Raw genomic sequence first — 23,820 nt, 5'->3', positions numbered from 1 at the left:
TAATTTATATCAATAAGGGTATAACAAGAATTTAAAAAAATACCGTTAAGTAAAACAAATGGCAAGAGGAGCGCGTGCTGAATTTAAAAAAATACAAGATCTTTTTTACCTATATATTTAACACAGGAGTTTCTAACTGAATTTTCATAACACATGAAGATTTCACGCAATTTTTTCTAAAATAAATTACTAAAATAAAACAAAAAAGAAGAAGAAACCTTTGAAATGGAGTACTTATATTGTATATTAAAAAAGAGCATCTTTTCGGTGTTTTTTTATTTTATGTTTTAGTATGCTTTATTCTTTTCTACTCACTAAAACTTTCTCATATCTCCACTATCTACAAGTGGAAAAAGCTATTTTTAGTTGATAACTTTTTTCTCATTTTCTTACGTTTAATCCTAAAACCTTCTTGTGGGTAAATGATACTCTTGTGTATGTATTATCACCATTCATATAATCAGCAATTTGCCATCATTGAGAAAGAGAGTATCAATTAACTACAGAATTAACAAGAGAGTGATGAAATTGCAGCTCGTCTAAAATCAGTGTTGCATGTAACATCCGTACGAATCATCTCGTCAATGTTTCAACTCCCTACTTTTTGGAGGCAGTGATAGTCCAGAATGTTCAGGATGCATCCATCATATCTTGTATCGGCTTCGGCATCCATACAACCAACTTCCTTCTTCATGTATACATCGTATCATCAGTTTCCACCACTTCATTCCTTAAACTTATTTTTCTTGAGCTCATTTGAGGAGAGCAATTTTATTTCAATCAAAGGCAGCACCACCTTCTCAACAAAGCAACGATCCTCTGCGATCTTCTATATCAGACAAGGATGACCTCGGAGGAACTATTATCTGACAACTGCAGACCACCAAAATATTGGATGGAGTACAACATAAACATAAAATCGACACAAGACAGGAAATGGCAAACTAGGAAGCAAGAAGAAGTGGCAAACTTTTTGATGCTGCTTAAGCAAGTCATATAAGTCCACAATTGACAGTACACAAACGTAATAACAATACAGCCAGAAAGAATTCTCAGGAGATAACGTCAAAGAAGTGAACAAGAGAAATATATCTTGGTTCAGACATTGACAGAAGCACTCAGCAGTCTGGAAGGACAGATGAACACCAGAAGATCCCAACATAAATCACTCCAATACAGGCATATTCATACAAAAGAGACTACACGTAACTAACATTCTAAAGGTGTCAGTAAACACCAAGGGTTGCACCACTTCATACAAGATGTTTTAGACTGTCAAAGTTGGTCTCTATCCAGTCTGTCATTAAAATTCAGTAAGAAGGATTATAATTCACTGAATTACGCGTCTCATATCGTCCCGACCTACTGCGACTAACACTATCCAATGCTGCCCCAAATACTCTTCGACTGTAATTGTAATCGGTGTTGTCATGATATGATCTATACCCATTTGGTTGTTGCATAGATTTATCAGAGGGAACTGGCAATGAATCAGAAAAAGATATGGTTAACAACAAGAAAATTAAGATCCCAAAGAAACAAAACAGATTAGAGCTTCATGATGGAAAAACAAATCAATGCATTAGAAAAGCATTATTCACCTTGTGCATAATTCAATTTGTGCTCTGAAAACCTTGGAGATGGTGAGGAAAATTCCGTACTATTATATGGGGCATTGTATGGCCTTGACTTGAGAGAAGAACTACCTGTGGGCGTGCTTGATATGGGTACACTCAAAGAGGATTTGTCTGGCCTCAAAGAGGATTTGTCTTGCCCAGATATCTGTTTTTTCCAAAATTAATATTGTTAAACAAACAAAACTACAAAAGAATGAGGCTTCCCCCTCCTACATAGTTTCCACATCCTAAACGAGAGTTGAAGCAGCCACCCCTCAACCATCAGTGTGATAACCACTACTAAATAATAATATTCTGTATATCCATTCACAGAAAAGAAACTAGAGATTTAACAAGACATCTTCCAAGAAGAAGCAAGGAAATCAGAGGGTGTAAGTAGGGGGTGGTGATACATTGATTCATTCATTCATTGATAACCATTTAGGAGCAACAAGTAATCATCATAAGATGACAAAGAGAGCATAACATCAATTTTGATAGAAAAGTTAATAAATAAAGGGAGTGTGAGTGTAAACGACATGTCCTTACCGCAAATTTGAGTGTCCTTCTATAGAGTGTGACGAGGCCAGAGAAAAGGTTGACAGCATAATGAGCTATCTCTTCTGATTCGTATTGAGCAAAAGCATAACCTTTAGGCTTATCAGTGTCCTTATCTCGAGGAATATATAAATCTACAAGACGGCCTGCTTGAATGAGGATGTCATACAACACCCTATCACTCACTCTCTCATCAAGATTGCCTGTAGAAGGAAATTGGATGCAGAGTTAATAATTCCACCACTGTGAGTCCAACAAAATTTGCCTCTCTATACCGAGATAGCACTAGCAAACAAACATAGAAATTGTTTTTTAATGGAAAATAATAATTAAAAAAAAAAGAAAAAGAAATTGGAAGCGAGAGAAAAAGGGTGGTAGGCGTAGGGCATGGGTGAAGAAGAAGAATTAAGCAAGTTAGAGGAGGGAAGTAACAAGTAAGGATAGGACATGTAAGAATATTACATGGATGTGTGGGAGAAGACAGGTGTGTAGGGCAGGGAAATGAATGAAAGGTTAAAACAGAAACAGCAGGGAGATGAATGTGTGAAAGTCAAATGTCGTCGAGAAACTGAAATTGCTGGAAAGGGGGATATTCACAATCAAAAATCACAAAGAGGGAGAGAGAGCATACCAATATAAACAGTCGAATTAGAGTTGTCGGCCATGAGTTGAATAGCAAGAAGAAATTCAATAGAGTATGAGGTAGAAGTTGCAGGTGTGGTAGTTTTGGAGAGAGAGAGAGAGAGAGAGAGAGTGAGAGGGTTTGAATAAATAATATAAGTAAAATGGATTGGAAGCGGAAAGAGAGGCAGCGCAACTTGAACCAACACCGAGGCCCAATGGACGTATGAGTGGGCGCGGCCCATGTGACAGCTGTTCCTTCCCCTTTCCTTTCCAATCCAAAATTTGAAACGCACACCAATTCCGAATGCCAACGCTTTTTTATTTTGCACTCATCAAATTCTAACGCCTTTCTCAAATTCATTCAACAACAACCTTCTCTGCTCTCTTCTCTCTCCCTCTCCACCCCCACAAACACAAATCATCCTTCTCTTCTCTCTTCTCTCTCCCTCTCCACCCCCACAAACACAAATCCGTTAGAATAGGATTAGGAGGTGGAGTAGGACACTAATTTCATTATTTATTAATAGCTACTAATAATAATCATCATTAATCACTCTCTCTTCATACACATTTACTTACATATACTCTCTTTCTTTTCTAATAATATATACATAGATAGATGATGATGTGAGGAGGGATCGCCTCAATCTCCAACCCCCACCCCCGCCCTCTCACTCCGATTACCCACAGAATATCGATTCTCACACTTCTCCTCTCAATTTTCCAACACCTTTTTTGGTTTTCCCACCACCAAGTCACGCTGAGTTTACACTCCAGATTTTGATTTTCGATCTCTTGATTCAACCCCTTTTTTCTTTTCCGCCCATCAATCAAGGTTGTTCTTCAATCTACTTTTCTACTCAGGTGGATTCATTCTGGGTGGGTTTCTTTGAGTTTCGGTTTCAGTTGCAGTGTGAGTTTTGAGTTTGATTTATTGTTGTTTAGATTGCGGTTTTATAAAACCTTCCCCATTCCCATCACTTCTTCCTCAATCAAACCATCCACACTTGCTTTTTATTACTTTACGTCGCTGCTAACATAATTTTTTTTTTTTTTTTTGTTTCACTTCTGTATCTTAAGACTTTTTCGTCATTTCAATCTTTGATCCCAAGCAAATTACTCAACTTCTTTATATTTGTTTATTTATTACTGCTGTATCTACTCTTTCTTTTTCATGGGATAAGCAAGTTTGTGTCGCCAAGGTCTATGTTTTTCCTCCTCAATAACCTGTCTTTCATTCTTTGTTTTTATTTGTTTCAGCACCCTAGGTCATGTTATTCTTCTTTTCTCCATATGATTTGATATGGTGGCTTTATTGTGTAATCATCCCATTTTACTTCTCTTTCATATTCTTTTTCAAATTAAAAGGCTCTCAGCACTAGCAAGTTTTCTCTTTCAGATGTTGTCCATCTAATTTATTTATTCAGAGAATCACCTAGTAATTTTTCAGAATACGGTTTCTCTTTTCAGTCTTTAATTTTTATTAGGCAGCATCAAAGAAGCACCCGATCCTATTTCTTGTGATCCTTGGGGAAGCTTTGTATCTAAAATATTTTTCTGCTTATTTGATGATTATCTAATATATATTTTTATTGACTTACTTCTCTAAATGCCAAGAGATATTCTGGCCGCAATGCAATAATATGACTCCTTGATTTTTCAGCTTCGGATATTTCTTCTGTTTCCTCTCAAATCAACTGTTCTGTTACCCGTAGCAAGGTGGATTTATGTGCAATGCAGAGATCACGTAGAGCTCTTCTACAGAGGAGAGCTTTGGAGGAGTCGATTTGTGGAAGAAATCGCTTGTATAAGGTCTCTGTTTCAGTTGTTGTTATTCTCTGGGGCCTTGTCTTCTTCTTAAATACATGGATCGGCCACGGGGATTTTCATAAAGGTCAGTCTGCCATGTGAATTTCCATTTAGCTTACCATCAATTTTCGATAAGCCTTCTTTATCAAGCAATCCTGGTTTGTCATCAAACATGTCAGGTGCACAAAATAGTATTCCTCTTGTGGTCAGCTCCTTTTAGGTATTGCTCATAACTCCATTTGATGCTTGGGATTCAGGCATAATTCATGTTATAAGATTGATTATTGTCTATGCTCTGCTTCTGCCCATCCCTCTTTGGTGTGTTTTATGTGTGTGGCTGGTTGTTGTTCTAGTGAGTAAATATTGGTGATATCTGGTGTATGATGATTTCTTTTGTGTAGTAGCTACAATTTCTGAGTTGGCATGTGGCTTCTAACTCTTCAATTGTTGGCTTTGGTGAAAATTGATCATCATGTGAAATTAAAAGCTCCCATTTGTTCAAATTACCAGTTCCTTGCTTGATGTTCTCCTCACTAAATGAACTTTGCCTGTCTTCTTGATGGATGTAGCGAAGCCTGAACAATATTCTGTTAATTCAACAAGATGGGATGAAGATATAGAAGCAATTGAAAGGGGTGCGAATTCCATATTACCTGTGGACAGACATCCATCAGAGGAAATTGTCTCCAGTGATTCTTGTGCTTATGCTTCTGTAAGTGTTCAGGAACCTGATTTTAGTAACAGTGAACCACATGTTAGGTTGGCAAGAGCAAACTCTGAGTCTGCTGCTGAGGAAGCTACCATAAAGAGAAACGTACCTGCAAATATGGAAAAGCAAAAGCCTAAAGTCTACAGACCCTCCCGTGGCGTACCTCTGGGTCTTGATGAATTCAAGAATAAAGCATTTAGTTCTCAAAGTAGGTATCTATCTGGTCAGGCTGGAAGCATCATTCACAGATTGGAGCCTGGTGGGGCGGAGTACAATTACGCATCTGCTTCTAAAGGAGCAAAGGTCTTGTCTTACAATAAGGAAGCCAAGGGTGCTTCTAATATCTTGAACAGAGATAAAGACAAGTACCTCCGGAATCCTTGCTCCACTGAAGAGAAGTTTGTTGTAATAGAACTTTCTGAAGAAACCTTGGTGGATACTATTGAAATAGCAAATTTTGAGCATCATTCATCTAATTTGAAAGATTTTGTGTTATTAGGCAGTCCTGTTTATCCTACTGATTCTTGGGTCAAACTTGGGAATTTTACTGCTGCAAATGTGAAGCATGCCCAAAGGTTTGTTCTTCCCGAGCCAAAATGGGTGAGATATCTTAAACTGAATCTACTAAGTCATCATGGTTCAGAGTTCTACTGTACATTGAGTGTCCTGGAAGTGTATGGTGTTGATGCTGTTGAGAAAATGCTTGAGGACCTGGTTTCAGTTCAAGATAAGCTACCAGTATCTGGAGAACCATTGGACGAGAAGAAGACTGGTCTGAGCCAGCACATGGCTAGTGAAGGTGATGCTTTTGAAGCTCTAGTTGAAGAGCCTGATACTACAACTGGAACCTCTGATGTGAAACGTGGAAGGTTAAATATTGATGTGCCTGACCCAGTTGAAGAAATCAGACATCAGCCGGTTAATAGGATGCCGGGGGATAGTGTTCTTAAGATTCTCCTTAAAAAAGTTAGATCCTTGGATTTGAATTTAGGAGTTCTCGAGCGATACCTGGAGGAATTGAATTCCAGATACAGTGACATCTTCAAAGAATTTGATAAGGAAGTTGGAGATAAAGGCGTCCTTCTAGAGAAGATCATGTCTGATATCCGGAGTTTCTCAGACAGCAAGGAGGACATGGTTTGTATATCTTTTGTATTGATCTGTTGATGCTTTCATTTATCATAATCTTCTAACTCTTAAACGCCCTTGCAGAGTAAGGAGATTGGTGATCTTTTGTCTTGGAAATCTCTTGTTTCCATGCAGCTGGAAAATATACTCAAAGAAAATACCCTTCTCAGGTACCCTTAATTATTTTACATGTGAATCTCACTTCACATTTGAATTACCTTTGTTGCTGAATTTGCTTGGTGTAAAGTCTTTTGTTTTCTTATTATTTGTTTGTCCGAGTCTGGTCATGGTAAAAGAGCATTCTTCTTGGCCACGCATAAGGAGAACAAATATATGATTAACAATATTGCGAACATCTGTTGTGTGACTTCCTAAACTATTGACACATTAACAACACTAGACACCTTAATAACTAAAACTGCATAAAATGGATCCACATTAAACAAAGAAAAGAACTTCGCAACATAACCATGCAATTGGCTTGAAACATAGTTGATTAATTCCTTCAGAAAGACTAGAATTCAATAAAGAAGTTGAAAAACCTTGATATGGATATCCCGATTCTGAGAATATATATATGCTAGTAATAGTTTGTAAAATGCTCTATTGACTATGTGAGTGGATGGAGCACATCATTAAATCTTGCATAATCTCCTTAGTTTGCTATTGAAATTTCAAGCGGATTGTGTTGTTTTAAGTTTCAGAAATTTGCGAAGAAAAGTCATGCACTGAGTTATGAACATATTGACTCAAGTTTTTTTTCTGCTGTATGCTCGGACATTGACACCCTCTTGTAATGCATCTAAATTTAAATAATATTTTAATAAAGGTATTTAAAAGGAAAAGAATGTAGGTGTAGCCTAGTCTTTTGCATTGTGTATTTCCAATTTCCAGTTTTTCTTTCTTTGATGGTTAGATGAATATGTATTTTGTTTTGCCCATAGAAGAAGAGACACCTTGTGTTATGGCTCCTCCTAAGTAATGTGCAGCATTCTGTCACCTTTCTTCTTTATTCTCATTCTTCTATCATTTACTTATCTCTCTTTCCTTCTTTCCAATTAATTGATTAAAAATGTGTTTTTTTATTCCTTAATTTTCCTTATGATTAGGAAAAGATCTACACACTGTAACTTTTTCGATGACTCCATTCTGATCTGACTTCTCCTGGAAACATTATTGAACTTGGATTTCTACAACTTTCCTGCCAGTCTACCCTTCATGTCGAATGAAATAAAGTTTGAGATGTTTCAGAGAAAGCTGTTCTGATCGTAACTGAGACCAAGTAGTTAAGTTGGTTTGTGCAAAATTGCTTTGGTGTGTATTTGCTCCGTCATTTAAATTTTTTACTGGACCTCTGCACTTCATTAATATGGCCGAAATCAATTATATGAAAAATAATTTCAGTAGTGAAGCATTATGTTTCAGTTACTTCTTCAAGTCCTAGTGTCTTAATTATGGTGGTGGTGGGTACCCTTCTTGTTTTATCTACAGCTTTCCACTTACATTGTTAATGCTGAGTTTGCTGTCTGCTTACGGCAGGTTGGAGGTGGAAAAGGTGCGGAGGAACCAGTTACATCTGGAGAACAAGGGAATTGTTATTTTTCTTGTATGTGTAGGTTTTGGATTCTTAGCTCTTATAAGGTCGTTCGTAGATATGATACCAAATGTTAATAGATGCGAGGATTCCAGGAAATTTTGTTCCAAGAGGTCTTCCTGGTTTTACCTACTACTCTGCTGTAGCATTACTGTAATCATCCTGTCCTTATGAATCTTGTAGCTTTTAATTATTTTCTTGAGTTGCATTGTTCTTCTTACCAATATCTGTGATTGTATAATTCGATATTGATTTCTTGCCTTAAAATCTTGTTTATTTGCAAGACCAGAGTGGTGGATTTCATTCTCAATAGAATTGAATTTGAAGAATTAAAAGGAGTTGAGTTGCGTGTGAAATTTTGACTAACTATATATTGGGAATCAGATTGCTGAAATATCTGATAACATAATTACGGGGATATGTTAAAGATTGTGTTTGTGCATGTGTATATAAATTCAAGGAAATTAGTTGTGATGTTGCAAGGAAAACAACAGAGTTGCAAAATGATGAAGCTTTGCGCAATATTCTTGTTTGTGGTGGTGGTGGCATTTCTCATTCCATCTGGTAATCACTTAACAATACCTATATGTAGTTTATATGTAAAATCAGTGATTGATTGATTATAATGAGCGTATGTGTTAACAAAATGATGATTATGTGCAGATGATGATGGAAGATTTGGCGGGTTGGTGGTTGATGCAAAAAATTGCACGTATTCATACCCCAGTAGCTGTGCCACCCAAGGGATTCAAGTGTGCACAGAATGCCTAAAATTCCCTGGACTCTATTCAGTCAATTGCGACACATCTGAAAACAAGTGTGTGTGTGGGTATCCGTGTAATAAACTTGCCAGGGCCAGATGATGTATTGTGAATGGTACCTGCTCCTCTACTGTAATACTATAATCCCTCAAACAAATATTGGATGTCGGGGAACTCGAAGGAGAGGAGGGTGTGACAAAAGATATTCCAAACCATATCTTTACTATTTTTAAAAAAGGACAAAAAATAATAAAAAAAAGGGCATGTAACATTAAATATAATTTCTACATTACGACTCTTTTTATTACTGCGCATTTTTCTTGAGTTCTTTCCCTTTAGGTCATGTTTACTTTCCCCCACTTCGTATCCCCCCTCCGGATTAATTTTGGATTGTCAGTTGGATTGTGCCAGATGGGATGGAGTGCTCATATGTTTACTTCCCCGGATAAGAGTGACAATATATCCTTACATTTCTATTTACTTGTATAGATTAAATCCACCATTTTCTAGTTCTATTACCATTTTATCCCCTTCAATTTGAGCAATTACAGAAGACAGTTGTCCCCCCCCCCCTCTTCGTCATTTCCATCTACTTTTTTCTTTTTCTGCAAACGTTGTACATAATTTTAAAAAAGACAACCAAATAGAACATATTTATGTTATTGTTGGATGAATATTTTTATTAATAAGATTTATATTTTAATAACTTGAAATTATTTTAATACATTATTAACTTGTTTATTTTTTAATACAAAATAATGCGAAATGGCTAATTAGTAAAATTTTAGAAATTAAACTTTTCTTTTCAATATATTTTCCTCGTACCAAACGGATAAGTATACGAATTTTACTCTCCATTTCATCATACCAAATAATTTGATAAAAAAATATTATTATTTTCCATCCTCCCTTCACTTCCCTTTTTCGCTAGTCCAACGAACCCTTAATAATATACTTAAAAACGATTAAATTTAGTGATTAATGATCTTGAGCATGAAGTATGAGATTTTCAAATAAACGTCAACATAAAATTTTAGATGGTAGCATATGTACCTTCCTCGGCTACTTTAGAAAGAGATCCATCAGCCTGCTTCCTAAATATAAACGCTAATGAAAATCATAAGCCATTGGTTCCAAACAAGCAAAGTTCATCATTGTATCCCAACACGAATAAAGAGCACCGTACAGTGTTCAAAGAAAATAATATAAGGCAAGACACAAAAGGATAAACTAAAATAATTTCACTAAAGAAGTACAATTTGATTGCTGCTCATAAAACAAACATACAAATACTACCAGCAATTCTGTTCAGTAGGTCATGGTGTTGGAAGTTTCAAGACACAAGAATCATTTCTTTAACCATAAGATGGCATCATCAGATATCCATTGGAGCGACGCCTTGGTCGGTAGGGGGTCCCTGATCTGCAGAAGCTGGACCTGGTTCAGCAGCACTGGCTTGGCCTGGAGCAACGGATTCATCAGCTGGGGCTCTTCACCCACTACCTCGAATTCATTGATCAGTCCTTGTACGGTTTCCTGATCCAATAAATGAAATGCCTCCCCTACCCCCAATACGGCAGTTGGGGAAATCGCACTCGTCAATTTCTCTCCTTATAAGGTCCCCCTTAATACAAATAGTGCATCCTTGATCAGTTAATTCATATCATTGAAGTATGAATATACCAGATACAAATGGTTTAAACACACAAGTGTAAAGAACTTGGATACTTGTTCCAAATATTCAAAGCTAACTGACACTTCTGCTTGTGATCTTTATTCTCACCCTCAGCTCTAAAATCCTAAACCAAATGTACCAGGTAAACCACATAAATCCAGTACAAGCTTAAAACTGAGAGAGTGTGCACACATCACAAGCTAAAATAAAATTTTTCAGGGGTAGCTTAAAAAACAAATGGTGATGTTTATCTTCTACACATTACTAGTTTGTTACATAAAGGAGAAAAGACAACAACCAACTGACTGTGGTTCCAGTTTAGTCGAACATCTCTCTCAAAAGTTGCAACTATGGATGAAAAGAGAAATTTTGGAAAGACAAGAAACTCACTTCATCAATAAGGCTGAAGCTTATACTATGAGCAAAGAGAAGTACTCCGGAAAAACCCATGTGACTTTAATAGATATAGACATATAGGTGATTAAGTCAAGTGATCATTACTCAGGTGGACTTCAACACTTTGCAATATTTATTGACGGTAAAACAAAAAGCAGTCCCACTATGCTACTACATCTTACCAAATTCAGAGCATGTCTCAACCCCAATAGGACGGCAAACAATGATGGTGGCATGGAGCAAAGAAATTGCAGACCACAAGTAAGGCCACGAACATCTGAAACTTGTTCAAGAATATGCCTGCCAGCTTGTCTGATATGATATTCTAATCAGTAAATTTAAGGCTCAACTTTAGACGAATTTGTCAATAAAACATACAGCAGAAAATTATCATTCTCAAGAACTCAAAGCAAAACTATCATAACTAAAAACAATTACATAATTAGGATCCACAAGAAAGAGTATCAAACTATTGCTCATCTTTGGTTCCTAGGTCCACTGCCTTTTAATATCTCCTTGTTCCATCCTAACAGTGTAATGAGCAGTTAACCTGCATTATTTGTCCAGATTGTGCAATTGTTAAACTGTATCATCTAGAGTACAAAACATCACATGTGGCCAAGTTACCTGGCAAGCCTTTTACCTCATGAGCACACTAAAATTACTGCTCACGGGCTCTTGATGCAGGAGAAAGTATAAAAATTGCCTTCTTTGTTTTTCATGTTCGCCGTCTTGCAAAGCTTCAAGAGACTGGAAGGATAAGAGACAAATTATAACAGAGGTGCATACCACCACATCCGTGTTTCCAAGAAATAGAAGAAAAAGAGAAAGAAGAGAGCTTAGTGAGAGACTCAAATAAAACTTAGCAACACAAACATACCTGCAGAAAAGGCTGGAAAAGATAAAAAATTTCTTTATGGCTTTTCTCATTTCGAGCATGGAAACACTGGCCCAGAAGTGTATTTCTCATAACAGATTTGCGGGGGATAGCTTACATAACCGCTTTCTTTGTTGTGATCCTTTCACGAATTTCTACACTACTAGTCCCCTAATCTTAAACCCCAATTCTCAATTAGACGATGCTCCACAAAATAAACCACCAAACAAGTACGAAAAACGAGAAATGAAACACTTATTAGGGTTTAACCAAGAAATTAAACTAAACCTGAGCCTTGTTGTCCATCGGCCGTCAGTCCGGCGACGACCACACCGATGTGGTCGTCGACCTTGAACTTCTTGTGGTGCAAGGAGAGCTCAGAACTCGCCTTGTTAACGCTGGCGAGCACCACATGAGTCTTCGATCTCAGCCCTATCGCCGCCGAGCCTTGCTTCACGGCCTCCATCGCGTATTCTACTTGGAACAGTCGCCCCGCCAGCGACCATGTCGTGACGTCGGTGTCGAACTGGTTCCTGAATATTTTGGATGCGGCGTCATTGTAATAGAGGAGAGAGAAGGGGGTGGGTTGTGATCTGCTTCTCTTTTTCTTCAAGACAGAAGTAATCGTAAAGCGAGAAAAATTGAGGGTAACAAAGTAATTGCAACAGCCATAAATGCAGGGATAACTTCTGAGATTACGAATCCCACCCCCAAGAGCCGGATTCATATCTATCGTTTTATCTAGTTAAGTACCGGGCTTCGGTCTTTCATCCTGGGCTACGCAGTTCGGAAGTAAACGATGGACTAACTCCAATAAAGTTTGATATCCCTTATATTCTATGTTAGTAAACATGACCTAAGTAGATAAAATTAATTGGACTTATCCAATCCTTAATCCAACAAATATAATAGAATAAAAGAAGATTTGTTGGTTAATAGCTAAAAATAGAACAAAGGACTTGGTCTTCTTATTAGTCATTCCTAACAATACTCGTATACCTTCGCACGGTTGCTAACTAATTCTTACTGTGAGTACTCTTAACGAAGTGGGCGATTTTGGGCTCTGGTAGCGTGATGCTCTCGAAAACGGCCCTATACGATTTCAGGTTTTTGGATGATTAGGACCAAGCCACGTCACTTTCCCACCTCAAAACATGGTTGTTTCTTCCCCACAGTGCGTTTTCGGTCCTTTCTCTCCAAACCATCCAATCTAAACCTAATTGAATTTCTGCTACAAAAAAATGTGGTTCTGGAGTAGATTCCGCGAGAGCTCGGTTTTTGTCGGTGAAACCCGTAATTAGAGGAATGCCCATCTCCACATCTAAGGGAAAGTGCTCAACTCTCAGGCTCTTCTTTATACCTAGTAAGTCTCACTGTCAACTCTTCTCTGCAAAGCCCTCTCCTACTGCTCAGCATTTGAATGAAAGTCCTGAGCCCCAGCTTCGGCATAGGGATGGTACCTGTTCTCAAGAATCGCGCTCTAATTTTGAGGGTCCTCCAATGTCTGATACAATATTCAGAGATTCCAGGAAGTTGGGCTCTTACAGACGGGGTGATTCCACATTCTACTCTCTTATTGAACACCATGCAAAATATGGCGATTTCAGGTCCTTGGAGATGGTCCTTGAACAGATGAAGCGTGATAAAAGAGCTTTTCTTGAAAAGAATTTCATATTAATCTTCAGAGCTTGTGGGAAAGCGAATTTGCCTCGTAAAGCTATTGAGTTATTTGATAGAATGGTAGATGAGTTTCAGTGTAAACAAACTGTTAAATCTTTTAACTCTGTCCTTAATGTGATTATTCAACAAGGTTTGTACCGTCATGCTTTGGAGTTCTATGATTATGTTGTCAAGAAGAAGAAGAATATTTCCCCAAACGTCTTGACATTTAATTTATTGATCAAAGCGCTATGCAAGTCCGGATGGGTGAGTAGGGCTGTAGACTTATTCAGGGACATGCCTATTCTAAAGTGTGACCCTGATGTATTCACTTATTGCACATTGATGGATGGCCTGTGTAAAGACAATAGGACTGAAGATGCTGTGGCTTTGTTGGATGAGATGCAAATAGAAGGGTGTTCTCCAACTCCAGCAACATTTAATGTGTTGATTAATGGGCTTTGCAAGAAGGGGGACTTAGCCAGAGCTGCAAAGCTACTCGACAATATGAGGTTGAAGGGCTGCACTCCAAATGAGGTTACTTACAACACACTCATACATGGGTTGTGTCTCAAAGGAAAGCTGGACAAGGCAGTGAGTCGAGTCTAAATAAACTTATTCCAAATGATGTTACTTATGGAACCATTATAAGTGGGCTGGTTAAGCAGGGAAGAGCTGTTGATGGTTTGCATGTGTTAATGGCAATGGAGGAAAGGGGCTATAGAGCAAATGAGTACAGTTATTCAGCGCTTATTAGTGGATTGTTTAGAGAAGGAAAATCTGAAGATGCATTAAAATTGTGGGGCAAGATGATAGAGAAGGGATGCAAGCCCAATACAGTTGTTTATAGTGCTCTTATAGATGGTTTATGTCGAGAAGGAAAGCCTTATGAAGCTGAAGAGTTTCTTTTTCAGATGATTAATGTAGGCTACAAGGCAAATGCTTTCACTTACAGCTCCCTGATCAGGGGTTTCTTTCAGGTGGGTAAGAGTGATAAGGCAATTCTTTTATGGAAAGAGATGTCTGAGAAGGATTGCAAGGATAATGAGGTTTGTTACAGTGTACTTATTCATGGCTTGTGTAAGGATGGGAAGTTGAAAGATGCTCTGATGATATGGAAGCATGTGCTGGCTAAAGGATTGACACCTGACACTGTAGCTTATAGTTCCATGATCCATGGTCTGTGCAATGCTGGGTCAATAGAACAGGGTTTGGACTTATTTAATGAGATGCTATGTAAAGCGTCCAACTCCAGACCTGACGCAATCACCTTCAATATACTTATTAATGCTCTGTGCAGACAGAATAGGATTTCCCATGCTATTGATCTTATAAATAGCATGTTAGATCTAGGCTGCAATCCTGACTCAGTTACATGCAAAATATTCTTGAAAACTTTAAAGGAGAAGGTTGATCCACCGCAAGATGGTAGAGAGTTTCTAGATGAGCTAGTACTAAGGCTATACAAACAACAAAGAATAGTTGGAGCATCCAAAATTATAGAAGTGATGCTTCAAAGTTTTTTGCACCCAAAAGTATCCACTTGGGAGAAAGTTGTTCGAGAGATCTGTAAACCAAAGAAAATTCTAGCAGTAATTAACAAGTGTTGGGTCGAATTATTCTTCTGAGTTGATTGGTGAAACTTTTTTTTCGGGTATGACTTGTAACTCCAGAGTGCCCTTCAAAAATATTATTAGTTTTATTTCTGGAGTACCGGTTCTTGGGCTTCCTTACTCGCTGCTAATTTCCTGGAAAAGGTAGAAATTTTGATTGGTGTAGTCCCTGTAAGTTATTAAAACTTCTTACTTCCATCACAGTACAATCTGGTTCTTAACTCAAACTTGTTTGTGATCTATTCATGATTTGAAATTTTGACAGGTAGTGTTGTCCCCTGAAATCAGGCAGCTGAGTCTGAAATATCCCCATGTCACTACATACAAAATAGACATTGATAAGGTGAAACAGATGTACTGATATCATTATCTTTTCTGGTTATGGTAAAGCACTTCTGAGGACTGCCGTATGCCTTCATCAGCCTTATAGCAATTATTGAACTTATGAAATGTGCAGGAGGGGCTGGAAAATGCATTGGGCAAGCTAAAAATTCACTGTGTGGTAAAACCAGCCTTGTTCTTATTCACTGTGTACTGTCCTCTGGTGTTTTCCATAACAAACAGGAATTTTTTAAACATGGAGAAGTTTGTGTGATGGTGCCTGTAGCGCATAGTTTAATTATTGGATGGTGATTTACTTGAATTGCCCCCATTCTAGAAAATTAGAGGAAGAGTAGCATGCTCAACACTGTAGTGATTGATCCTTCCAAGTTGAGTTGATTTTATTTATTGTATAACGTTCTTGTTTGGAGCAATCATATTGACTTGAGAAAACCTACAGCAGCAGAAAGTCTTTGTTGTTCAGCTTTCTTGAATTTACTTTTATTATATCAATAGTAAATAATTTTGTTCTTTCATTTACTCTGTCGTAGTACCTGGAAAAAGCTTTTTTCTCGTTTTTAAATTTGATTTATTAATCTTTTTTGGTCCCCCAATTAATATGAAGTTGCTTTTCTTGGCATTTATATGGCGAAGAAAATGCGTACATGCTATATATTTGAGTGTATGGTGTACAGAAAATTGGGCTCTAACTGCACTTATTTGGGTCGTTTTGTAGTATGGATTCACGGGGTATGCACTTGGACTGTGAGTCTTGGATCTTAGGGAAATGAAAATGGCACTTATTCGTTGCAAATTGTAATGTGATGCCTGATGCAATAGTTATGTTCTATAAACAGTACAATATATACAATTCGTGTAGCTTTCATGTAGAAGAGAAGAAATATATAAAGTGAAGTTTTGTTAAAAGGTGAGTGTTTTGGGATGCTTCTATCGTTTGTTGCAATAAGAACTGGAGGTGGTCCTTGATCTTATTCTTTAATGTTATCTGCCTTATTTTAGTTTTTGATGCTTGATGTTAAAAGGTTGTTCGTTTGCTTCATGCCAATAATCATTTTGTTGGATGTAAGAAGTTCAACTGCAAATAGACCTGCAATCTTGAAAAACTTGCAACTTGGCAGTGATATCTAGGCTAAAGTTTATATCATGTTTCGGCTTCTCAATGACCTGTCTATCATTCTTTGTTTTTATTTGTTTCAGCACCCTAGGTCATGTTATTCTTCTTTTCTCCATATGATTTGATATGGTGGCTTTATTGTGATATTTCTCCATTTTACTTCTCTTTCATATTCTTTTTCAAATTAAAGGCTCTCAGCACTAGCAAGTTTTCTCTTTCAGATGTTGTCCATCTAATTTATTTATTCAGAGAATCACCTAGTAATTTTTCAGAATACAGTTTCTCTTTTCAGTCTTTAGTTTTTATTAGGCAGCATCAAAGAAGCACCCGATCCTATTTCTTGTGATCCTTGGGGAAGCTTTGTATCTAAAATATTTTTCTGCTTATTTGATGATTATCTAATATATATTTTTATTGACTTACTTCTATAAATGCCAAGAGATATTCTGGCCGCAATGCAATAATATGACTCCTTGATTTTTCAGCTTCGGATATTTCTTCTGTTTCCTCTCAAATCAACTGTTCTGTTACCCGTAGCAAGGTGGATTTATGTGCAATGCAGAGATCACGTAGAGCTCTTCTACAGAGGAGAGCTTTGGAGGAGTCGATTTGTGGAAGAAATCGCTTGTATAAGGTCTCTGTTTCAGTTGTTGTTATTCTCTGGGGCCTTGTCTTCTTCTTAAATACATGGATCGGCCACGGGGATTTTCATAAAGGTCAGTCTGCCATGTAAATTTCCATTTAGCTTACCATCAATTTTCGATAAGCCTTCTTTATCAAGCAATCCTGGTTTGTCATCAAAACATGTCAGGGCACAAAATAGTATTCCTCTTGTGGTCAGCTCCTTTTAGGTATTGCTCATAACTCCATTTGATGCTTGGGATTCAGGCATAATTCATGTTATAAGATTGATTATTGTCTATGCTCTGCTTCTGCCCATCCCTCTTCGGTGTGTTTTATGTGTGTGGCTGGTTGTTGTTCTAGTGAGTAAATATTGGTGATATCTGGTGTATGATGATTTCTTTTGTGTAGTAGCTACAATTTCTGAGTTGGCATGTGGTTTCTAACTCTTCAATTGTTGGCTTTGGTGAAAATTGATCATCATGTGAAATTAAAAGCTCCCATTTGTTCAAATTACCAGTTCCTTGCTTGATGTTCTCCTCACTAAATGAACTTTGCCTGTCTTCTTGATGGATGTAGCGAAGCCTGAACAATATTCTGTTAATTCAACAAGATGGGATGAAGATATAGAAGCAATTGAAAGGGGTGCGAATTCCATATTACCTGTGGACAGACATCCATCAGAGGAAATTGTCTCCAGTGATTCTTGTGCTTATGCTTCTGTAAGTGTTCAGGAACCTGATTTTAGTAACAGTGAACCACATGTTAGGTTGGCAAGAGCAAACTCTGAGTCTGCTGCTGAGGAAGCTACCATAAAGAGAAACGTACCTGCAAATATGGAAAAGCAAAAGCCTAAAGTCTACAGACCCTCCCGTGGCGTACCTCTGGGTCTTGATGAATTCAAGAATAAAGCATTTAGTTCTCAAAGTAGGTATCTATCTGGTCAGGCTGGAAGCATCATTCACAGATTGGAGCCTGGTGGGGCGGAGTACAATTACGCATCTGCTTCTAAAGGAGCAAAGGTCTTGTCTTACAATAAGGAAGCCAAGGGTGCTTCTAATATCTTGAACAGAGATAAAGACAAGTACCTCCGGAATCCTTGCTCCACTGAAGAGAAGTTTGTTGTAATAGAACTTTCTGAAGAAACCTTGGTGGATACTATTGAAATAGCAAATTTTGAGCATCATTCATCTAATTTGAAAGATTTTGTGTTATTAGGCAGTCCTGTTTATCCTACTGATTCTTGGGTCAAACTTGGGAATTTTACTGCTGCAAATTTGAAGCATGCCCAAAGGTTTGTTCTTCCCGAGCCAAAATGGGTGAGATATCTTAAACTGAATCTTCTAAGTCATCATGGTTCAGAGTTCTACTGTACATTGAGTGTCCTGGAAGTGTATGGTGTTGATGCTGTTGAGAAAATGCTTGAGGACCTGGTTTCAGTTCAAGATAAGCTACCAGTATCTGGAGAACCATTGGACGAGAAGAAGACTGGTCTGAGCCAGCACATGGCTAGTGAAGGTGATGCTTTTGAAGCTCTAGTTGAAGAGCCTGATACTACAACTGGAACCTCTGATGTGAAACGTGGAAGGTTAAATATTGATGTGCCTGACCCAGTTGAAGAAATCAGACATCAGCCGGTTAATAGGATGCCGGGGGATAGTGTTCTTAAGATTCTCCTTAAAAAAGTTAGATCCTTGGATTTGAATTTAGGAGTTCTCGAGCGATACCTGGAGGAATTGAATTCCAGATACAGTGACATCTTCAAAGAATTTGATAAGGAAGTTGGAGATAAAGGCGTCCTTCTAGAGAAGATCATGTCTGATATCCGGAGTTTCTCAGACAGCAAGGAGGACATGGTTTGTATATCTTTTGTATTGATCTGTTGATGCTTTCATTTATCATAATCTTCTAACTCTTAAACGCCCTTGCAGATTAAGGAGATTGGTGATCTTTTGTCTTGGAAATCTCTTGTTTCCATGCAGCTGGAAAATATACTCAAAGAAAATACCCTTCTCAGGTACCCTTAATTATTTTACATGTGAATCTCACTTCACATTTAAATTACCTTTGTTGCTGAATTTGCTTGGTGCAAAGTCTTTTGTTTTCTTATTATTTGTTTGTCCGAGTCTGGTCATGGTAAAAGAGCATTCTTCTTGGCCACGCATAAGGAGAACAAATATATGATTAACAATATTGCGAACATCTGTTGTGTGACTTCCTAAACTATTGACACATTAACAACACTAGACACCTTAATAACTAAAACTGCATAAAATGGATCCACATTAAACAAAGAAAAGAACTTCGCAACATAACCATGCAATTGGCTTGAAACATAGTTGATTAATTCCTTCAGAAAGACTAGAATTCAATAAAGAAGTTGAAAAACCTTGATATGGATATCCCGATTCTGAGAATATATATATGCTAGTAATAGTTTGTAAAATGCTCTATTGACTGTGTGAGTGGATGGAGCACATCATTAAATGTTGCATAATCTCCTTAGTTTGCTATTGAAATTTCAAGCGGATTGTGTTGTTTTAAGTTTCAGAAATTTGCGAAGAAAAGTCATGCACTGAGTTATGAACATATTGACTCAAGTTTTTTTTCAGCTGTATGCTCGTACATTGACACCCTCTTGTAATGCATCTAAATTTAAATAATATTTTAATAAAGGTATTTAAAAGGAAAAGAATGTAGGTGTAGCCTAGTCTTTTGCATTCCAATTTCCAGTTTTTCTTTCTTTGATGGTTAGATGAATATGTATTTTGTTTTGCCCATAGAAGAAGAGACACCTTGTGTTATGGCTCCTCCTAAGTAATGTGCAGCATTCTGTCACCTTTCTTCTTTATTCTCATTCTTCTATCATTTACTTATCTCTCTTTCCTTCATTCCAATTAATTGATTAAAAACATGTTTTTTTATTCCCTTAATTTTCCTTATGATTAGGAAAAGATCTACACACTGTAACTTTTTCGATAACTCCATTCTGATCTGACTTCTCCTGGAAACATTATTGAACTTGGATTTCTTCAACTTTCCTGCCAGTCTACCCTTCATGTCGAATGAAATAAAGTTTGAGATGTTTCAGAGAAAGCTATTCTGATCGTAACTGAGACCAAGTAGTTAAGTTGGTTTGTGCAAAATTGCTTTGGTGTGTATTTGCTCCGTCATTTAAATTTTTTACTGGACCTCTGCACTTCATTAATATGGCCGAAATCAATTATATGAAAAATAATTTCAGTAGTGAAGCATTATGTTTCAGTTACTTCTTCAAGTCCTAGTGTCTTAATTATGGTGGTGGTGGGTACCCTTCTTGTTTTATCTACAGCTTTCCACTTACATTGTTTATGCTGAGTTTGCTGTCTGCTTACGGCAGGTTGGAGGTGGAAAAGGTGCGGAGGAACCAGTTACATCTGGAGAACAAGGGAATTGTTATTTTTCTTGTATGTGTAGGTTTTGGATTCTTAGCTCTTATAAGGTCGTTCGTAGATATGATACCAAATGTTAATAGATGCGAGGATTCCCGGAAATTTTGTTCCAAGAGGTCTTCCTGGTTTTACCTACTACTCTGCTGTAGCATTACTGTAATCATCCTGTCCTTATGAATCTTGTAGCTTTTAATTATTTTCTTGAGTAGCATTGTTCTTCTTACCAATATCTGTGATTGTATAATTCGATATTGATTTCTTGCCTTAAAATCTTGTTTATTTGCAAGACCAGAGTGGTGGATTTCATTCTCAATAGAATTGAATTTGAAGAATTAAAAGGAGTTGAGTAGCGTGTGAAATTTTGACCAACTATATATTGGGAATCAGATTGCTGAAATATCTGATAACATAATTACGGGGATATGTTAAACATTGTGTTTGTGCATGTGTATATAAATTCAAGGAAATTAGTTATGATGTTGCAAGGAAAGCAACAGAGTTGCAAAATGATGAAGCTTTGCGCAAAATTCTTGTTTGTGGTGGTGGTGGTATTTCTCATTCCATCTGGTAATCACTTAACAATACCTATATGTAGTTTATATGTAAAATCAGTGATTGATTGATTATAATGAGCGTATGTGTTAACAAAATGATGATTATGTGCAGATGATGATGGAAGATTTGGCGGGTTGGTGGTTGATGCAAAAAATTGCACGTATTCATACCCCAGTAGCTGTGCCACCCAAGGGATTCAAGTGTGCACAGAATGCCTAAAATTCCCTGGACTCTATTCAGTCAATTGCGACACATCTGAAAACAAGTGTGTGTGTGGGTATCCGTGTAATAAACTTGCCAGGGCCAGATGATGTATTGTGAATGGTACCTGCTCCTCTACTGTAATACTATAATCCCTCAAACAAATATTGGATGTCGGGGAACTCGAAGGAGAGGAGGGTGTGACAAAAGATATTCCAAACCACATCTTTACTATTTTTAAAAAAGGACAAAAAATAATTAAAAAAAAGGGCATATAACATTAAATATAATTTCTACATAACGACTCTTTTTATTACTTCGCATTTTTCTTGAGTTCTTTCCCTTTACGGTTTTACCCCTATATTGTCCACCCCCACCTCCAACCCCCACCCCCACTGCAAGAAATTCATATAAAGGGCACTCCAAGAGCTTTTCCACCGCCTTATGCTCACACTCTCTTCTTCATTACTTTTCAACAATAGCAATCAATCATCAGTAGGTATAATCTACTCGCAGTCGCAGTCCCTTTATTCTTTAAGCTCCCTCCTCAGTCCTCACTCAATCACTATTTACTGCAATCTACAACCTTCCTCAATCAACAAAGCCTTCCAATACAAAAATGTTCAAGAAGGCAGTGGAGGCCAAATCACAACAGCGCCTCTCCGGAGCAGATCGCAAGAAACTGAAACGTGCAATCAGGGACCGCTTTCGCAATGCTTCTGACGCTCATATCGATCTTCTACTTCCTCCCAAGGTCTATGCATTATAATTGTAAAACCTTTTCTTATCTGCTTTCATTTCTTTAGCTTCTTACCGCGTGTTCGATAAAATCGACAATATCACTAGCACACGGATGGTCTGGAGTTCCTCTCCCCCCCCCCCCCCCCCCCCCCCCCCCCCCCCCCCCCCCCCCAAAAAAAATAAAAGAAACTTCTTTCTCTTACACGTCTATTCTGATTACTGCACATGTCAGTGAATGTTTGAGTTAGAGCTGATGATATGCTGAATGTTTGACGATTCTGAAGAACTTGTTTCTATTGTGAAGAATGAATTTTAAGGATACATGTTTCTGTGCAAAGCTTGCTTCTTACCGTATAAAGTAAAACTTTTTTGCCATATAATACCTCCTTGCTCATGGTTTCGAATCGGAAGTAGATTTTGAATGTTTAACTAGCATTTACCTTGAATCTCTCTGATGGTGCCCATTCAACGTATTAGTTGCACATCTAGCTTTGGGTTAGTTGCATGCTATTAGTGAAGGTCATAAGTTGAGTACTTTGGATGGGAAACCAGAAGTTGATAGGTCACAAAACAAATTTTTCGGTTTTGTCTATATTTTTATGTGCAAGCTGCTCCTGTCTAGTTTTGACGTAATCTAAAATTATTTAGGTAGAAATAACTGTGTCAAAGTATCCAAACCGAGTTCTTGTATATGGTCTGGAAGGGGACTGCCCCATGTTTTATGATGGCGATGGACGAGGCTCAGAAATATTCCCTACAGGTACTGTAAGCTCTTGTTATATACGGAATATGTTGTATTTTTATTAGTGCATGAAAGTTTTTGCTCCAGCTGTTAACTGTATGTGAATTTTTTTTTTATTTCGTGTGTCCTATTTATTCAATATTCAAACATTATTGCTAATTGTTTCAGTGCATGTATTTTAAACATAGCAACAAATTGTTCTGAGCCTGAGCAATGTACTAGGAACCACCTAATAAACCCTATTAGATGGGAGAATTGATATTCTGCTCGCATCAAAAATTTCTTTTTATAGTTGGATGGATTTGGTGACTCATCATAAACAGGCGAGACTAACCCTCCGAGTCAACTGTCTCTGGCATCTGAAATCAGGGCATCCGGATTAAAACTCCTTGCTACTGAACTGATGGAGGGGAGTAGAGTAAAATAGTAGTGACATTGGAGAATGCCAATGCCACTTCCTTAAATGGAAGTTTTGTGTAGTCTACCGCCAAATAGGATGTAGTGTTCTCATCTTAGATACTTTCTACACATTGGGTGCATGTGGTCCTTGTTTGGTTAACTTTTAGTGTGTGCAACCAACGTAGCTTCCTCTAGATAAAGAAAGCTTCAAAGTAGTTGTAACCTACACAAAGTCGTTTCAATATGAAAGTGGTTAAATAATAGGGGTTCTCCATTTAAGACAATCTCATGGTATCTTTATAATGTTGCATTTCTCGAGTGTTTAAACTAAAACCATGAAAGATTACTTGTTTATAGCAACTAAATCCTGTTTATTCTCTGAAAAGTATTTTCTTCTGTTTGCTCTAAGATGCTTCAATTTTCTGTTCTAATTGCTAATACATAAAACTGCTGTACTTGTGTTTGCTTGTACTCTACTATGTTTTTTAGGGCTTCTCCTGACAGACTGCTGATTTCCCCATCCTATTTGATGCCAGTTTACGCTTTGTGGAAGGTTCCCGATCTTTTGCCTGCTTTTACGTTGAAAGGGGGTGAAGTTTCTCGATTTGTTCTTGGTGGGGCTGATTTGATGTTTCCTGGAATCCAAATTCCTGCT

At 37.5% G+C, this 23,820-nt stretch overlaps 5 protein-coding genes across 8 annotated transcripts in view; 4 read left to right on the top strand and 1 right to left on the bottom strand.

Moving 5' to 3' along the window:
* LOC105174826 (RNA-binding protein 7) lies at positions 458 to 3,067 on the bottom strand. Of its 2 annotated transcripts, none has more exons than XM_020691728.1 (4): positions 2,806 to 3,067; positions 2,166 to 2,377; positions 1,602 to 1,782; positions 458 to 873 (listed from the first exon to the last, which is right to left on the bottom strand). In XM_020691728.1, the coding sequence occupies exons 1-4, from the start codon at positions 3,038 to 3,040 to the stop codon at positions 863 to 865; spliced, it is 639 nt and encodes a 212-aa protein (XP_020547387.1). In that variant the 5' UTR covers positions 3,041 to 3,067; the 3' UTR covers positions 458 to 862. The 2 variants fall into 2 exon arrangements, with proteins under 2 accessions (XP_020547387.1, XP_011095342.1); XM_011097040.2 differs by lacking the exon at positions 458 to 873 and adding an exon at positions 971 to 1,480 and having other exon boundaries at positions 2,806 to 3,057.
* LOC105174819 (uncharacterized protein SLP1-like) lies at positions 3,415 to 8,305 on the top strand. Its single transcript, XM_011097028.2, has 5 exons — positions 3,415 to 3,711; positions 4,462 to 4,692; positions 5,177 to 6,453; positions 6,529 to 6,614; positions 7,984 to 8,305. The coding sequence occupies exons 2-5, from the start codon at positions 4,533 to 4,535 to the stop codon at positions 8,210 to 8,212; spliced, it is 1,752 nt and encodes a 583-aa protein (XP_011095330.1). The 5' UTR covers positions 3,415 to 3,711; positions 4,462 to 4,532; the 3' UTR covers positions 8,213 to 8,305.
* On the top strand, positions 12,760 to 15,073 carry LOC105174796 (pentatricopeptide repeat-containing protein At4g20090-like). Its single transcript, XM_011096995.2, is given in 2 exon segments — positions 12,760 to 14,010; positions 14,013 to 15,073. Coding segments are annotated over 2 exon segments (1,980 nt in total). The 5' UTR covers positions 12,760 to 13,052; the 3' UTR covers positions 15,035 to 15,073.
* LOC105174805 (uncharacterized protein SLP1) lies at positions 15,105 to 20,742 on the top strand. Of its 3 annotated transcripts, none has more exons than XM_020691770.1 (6): positions 15,105 to 15,163; positions 15,285 to 15,362; positions 16,961 to 17,191; positions 17,676 to 18,952; positions 19,028 to 19,113; positions 20,476 to 20,742. In XM_020691770.1, the coding sequence occupies exons 3-6, from the start codon at positions 17,032 to 17,034 to the stop codon at positions 20,702 to 20,704; spliced, it is 1,752 nt and encodes a 583-aa protein (XP_020547429.1). In that variant the 5' UTR covers positions 15,105 to 15,163; positions 15,285 to 15,362; positions 16,961 to 17,031; the 3' UTR covers positions 20,705 to 20,742. The 3 variants fall into 3 exon arrangements, with proteins under 3 accessions (XP_020547429.1, XP_020547428.1, XP_011095309.2); XM_020691769.1 differs by lacking the exon at positions 15,105 to 15,163 and adding an exon at positions 15,477 to 15,521; XM_011097007.2 differs by lacking the exons at positions 15,105 to 15,163; positions 15,285 to 15,362 and adding an exon at positions 15,417 to 15,521.
* The window catches only part of LOC105174789 (eukaryotic translation initiation factor 2D), a 5,970-nt gene continuing 3,837 nt past the window's right edge, over positions 21,688 to 23,820 (top strand). The window contains exons 1-3 of the mRNA XM_011096983.2: positions 21,688 to 22,037; positions 22,673 to 22,784; positions 23,702 to 23,820. The exon at positions 23,702 to 23,820 is cut by the window's right edge and continues 13 nt beyond it. Coding sequence (XP_011095285.1) covers positions 21,903 to 22,037; positions 22,673 to 22,784; positions 23,702 to 23,820 — 366 coding nt within the window. The 5' untranslated portion in view covers positions 21,688 to 21,902. The remainder of the gene's footprint in view (positions 22,038 to 22,672; positions 22,785 to 23,701) is intronic.

Source organism: Sesamum indicum, linkage group LG2 (genome assembly GCF_000512975.1).
Source record: "Sesamum indicum cultivar Zhongzhi No. 13 linkage group LG2, S_indicum_v1.0, whole genome shotgun sequence".
Classification (NCBI taxonomy): domain Eukaryota; kingdom Viridiplantae; phylum Streptophyta; class Magnoliopsida; order Lamiales; family Pedaliaceae; genus Sesamum; species Sesamum indicum.
The sequence above is the reverse complement of the archived record's forward strand: the minus strand, read 5'-3'. Positions and strand labels throughout refer to the sequence as shown.

Bases quoted from the DNA above. Each gene is read 5' to 3' on its own strand.
- LOC105174826 (XM_011097040.2), bottom strand. From the start codon at position 3,040: ATGGGCCGCGCCCACTCATACGTCCATTGGGCCTCGGTGTTGGTTCAA. The intron at 2,378-2,805 runs GTATGCTCTCTC...TTCCTTCTACAG, and splicing joins TAATTCGACTGTTTATATTG to GCAATCTTGATGAGAGAGTG. The intron at 1,783-2,165 runs GTAAGGACATGT...TGGAAAAAACAG, and splicing joins GAAGGACACTCAAATTTGCG to ATATCTGGGCAAGACAAATC.
- LOC105174819 (XM_011097028.2), top strand. From the start codon at position 4,533: ATGCAGAGATCACGTAGAGCTCTTCTACAGAGGAGAGCTTTGGAGGAG. The intron at 6,454-6,528 runs GTTTGTATATCT...ACGCCCTTGCAG, and splicing joins CAGACAGCAAGGAGGACATG to AGTAAGGAGATTGGTGATCT. The intron at 6,615-7,983 runs GTACCCTTAATT...TGCTTACGGCAG, and splicing joins AAAGAAAATACCCTTCTCAG to GTTGGAGGTGGAAAAGGTGC.
- LOC105174805 (XM_011097007.2), top strand. From the start codon at position 15,464: ATGAAATGTGCAGGAGGGGCTGGAAAATGCATTGGGCAAGCTAAAAAT. The intron at 15,522-16,960 runs GTAAAACCAGCC...TTGATTTTTCAG, and splicing joins AGCTAAAAATTCACTGTGTG to CTTCGGATATTTCTTCTGTT. The intron at 17,192-17,675 runs GTCAGTCTGCCA...TGATGGATGTAG, and splicing joins CCACGGGGATTTTCATAAAG to CGAAGCCTGAACAATATTCT.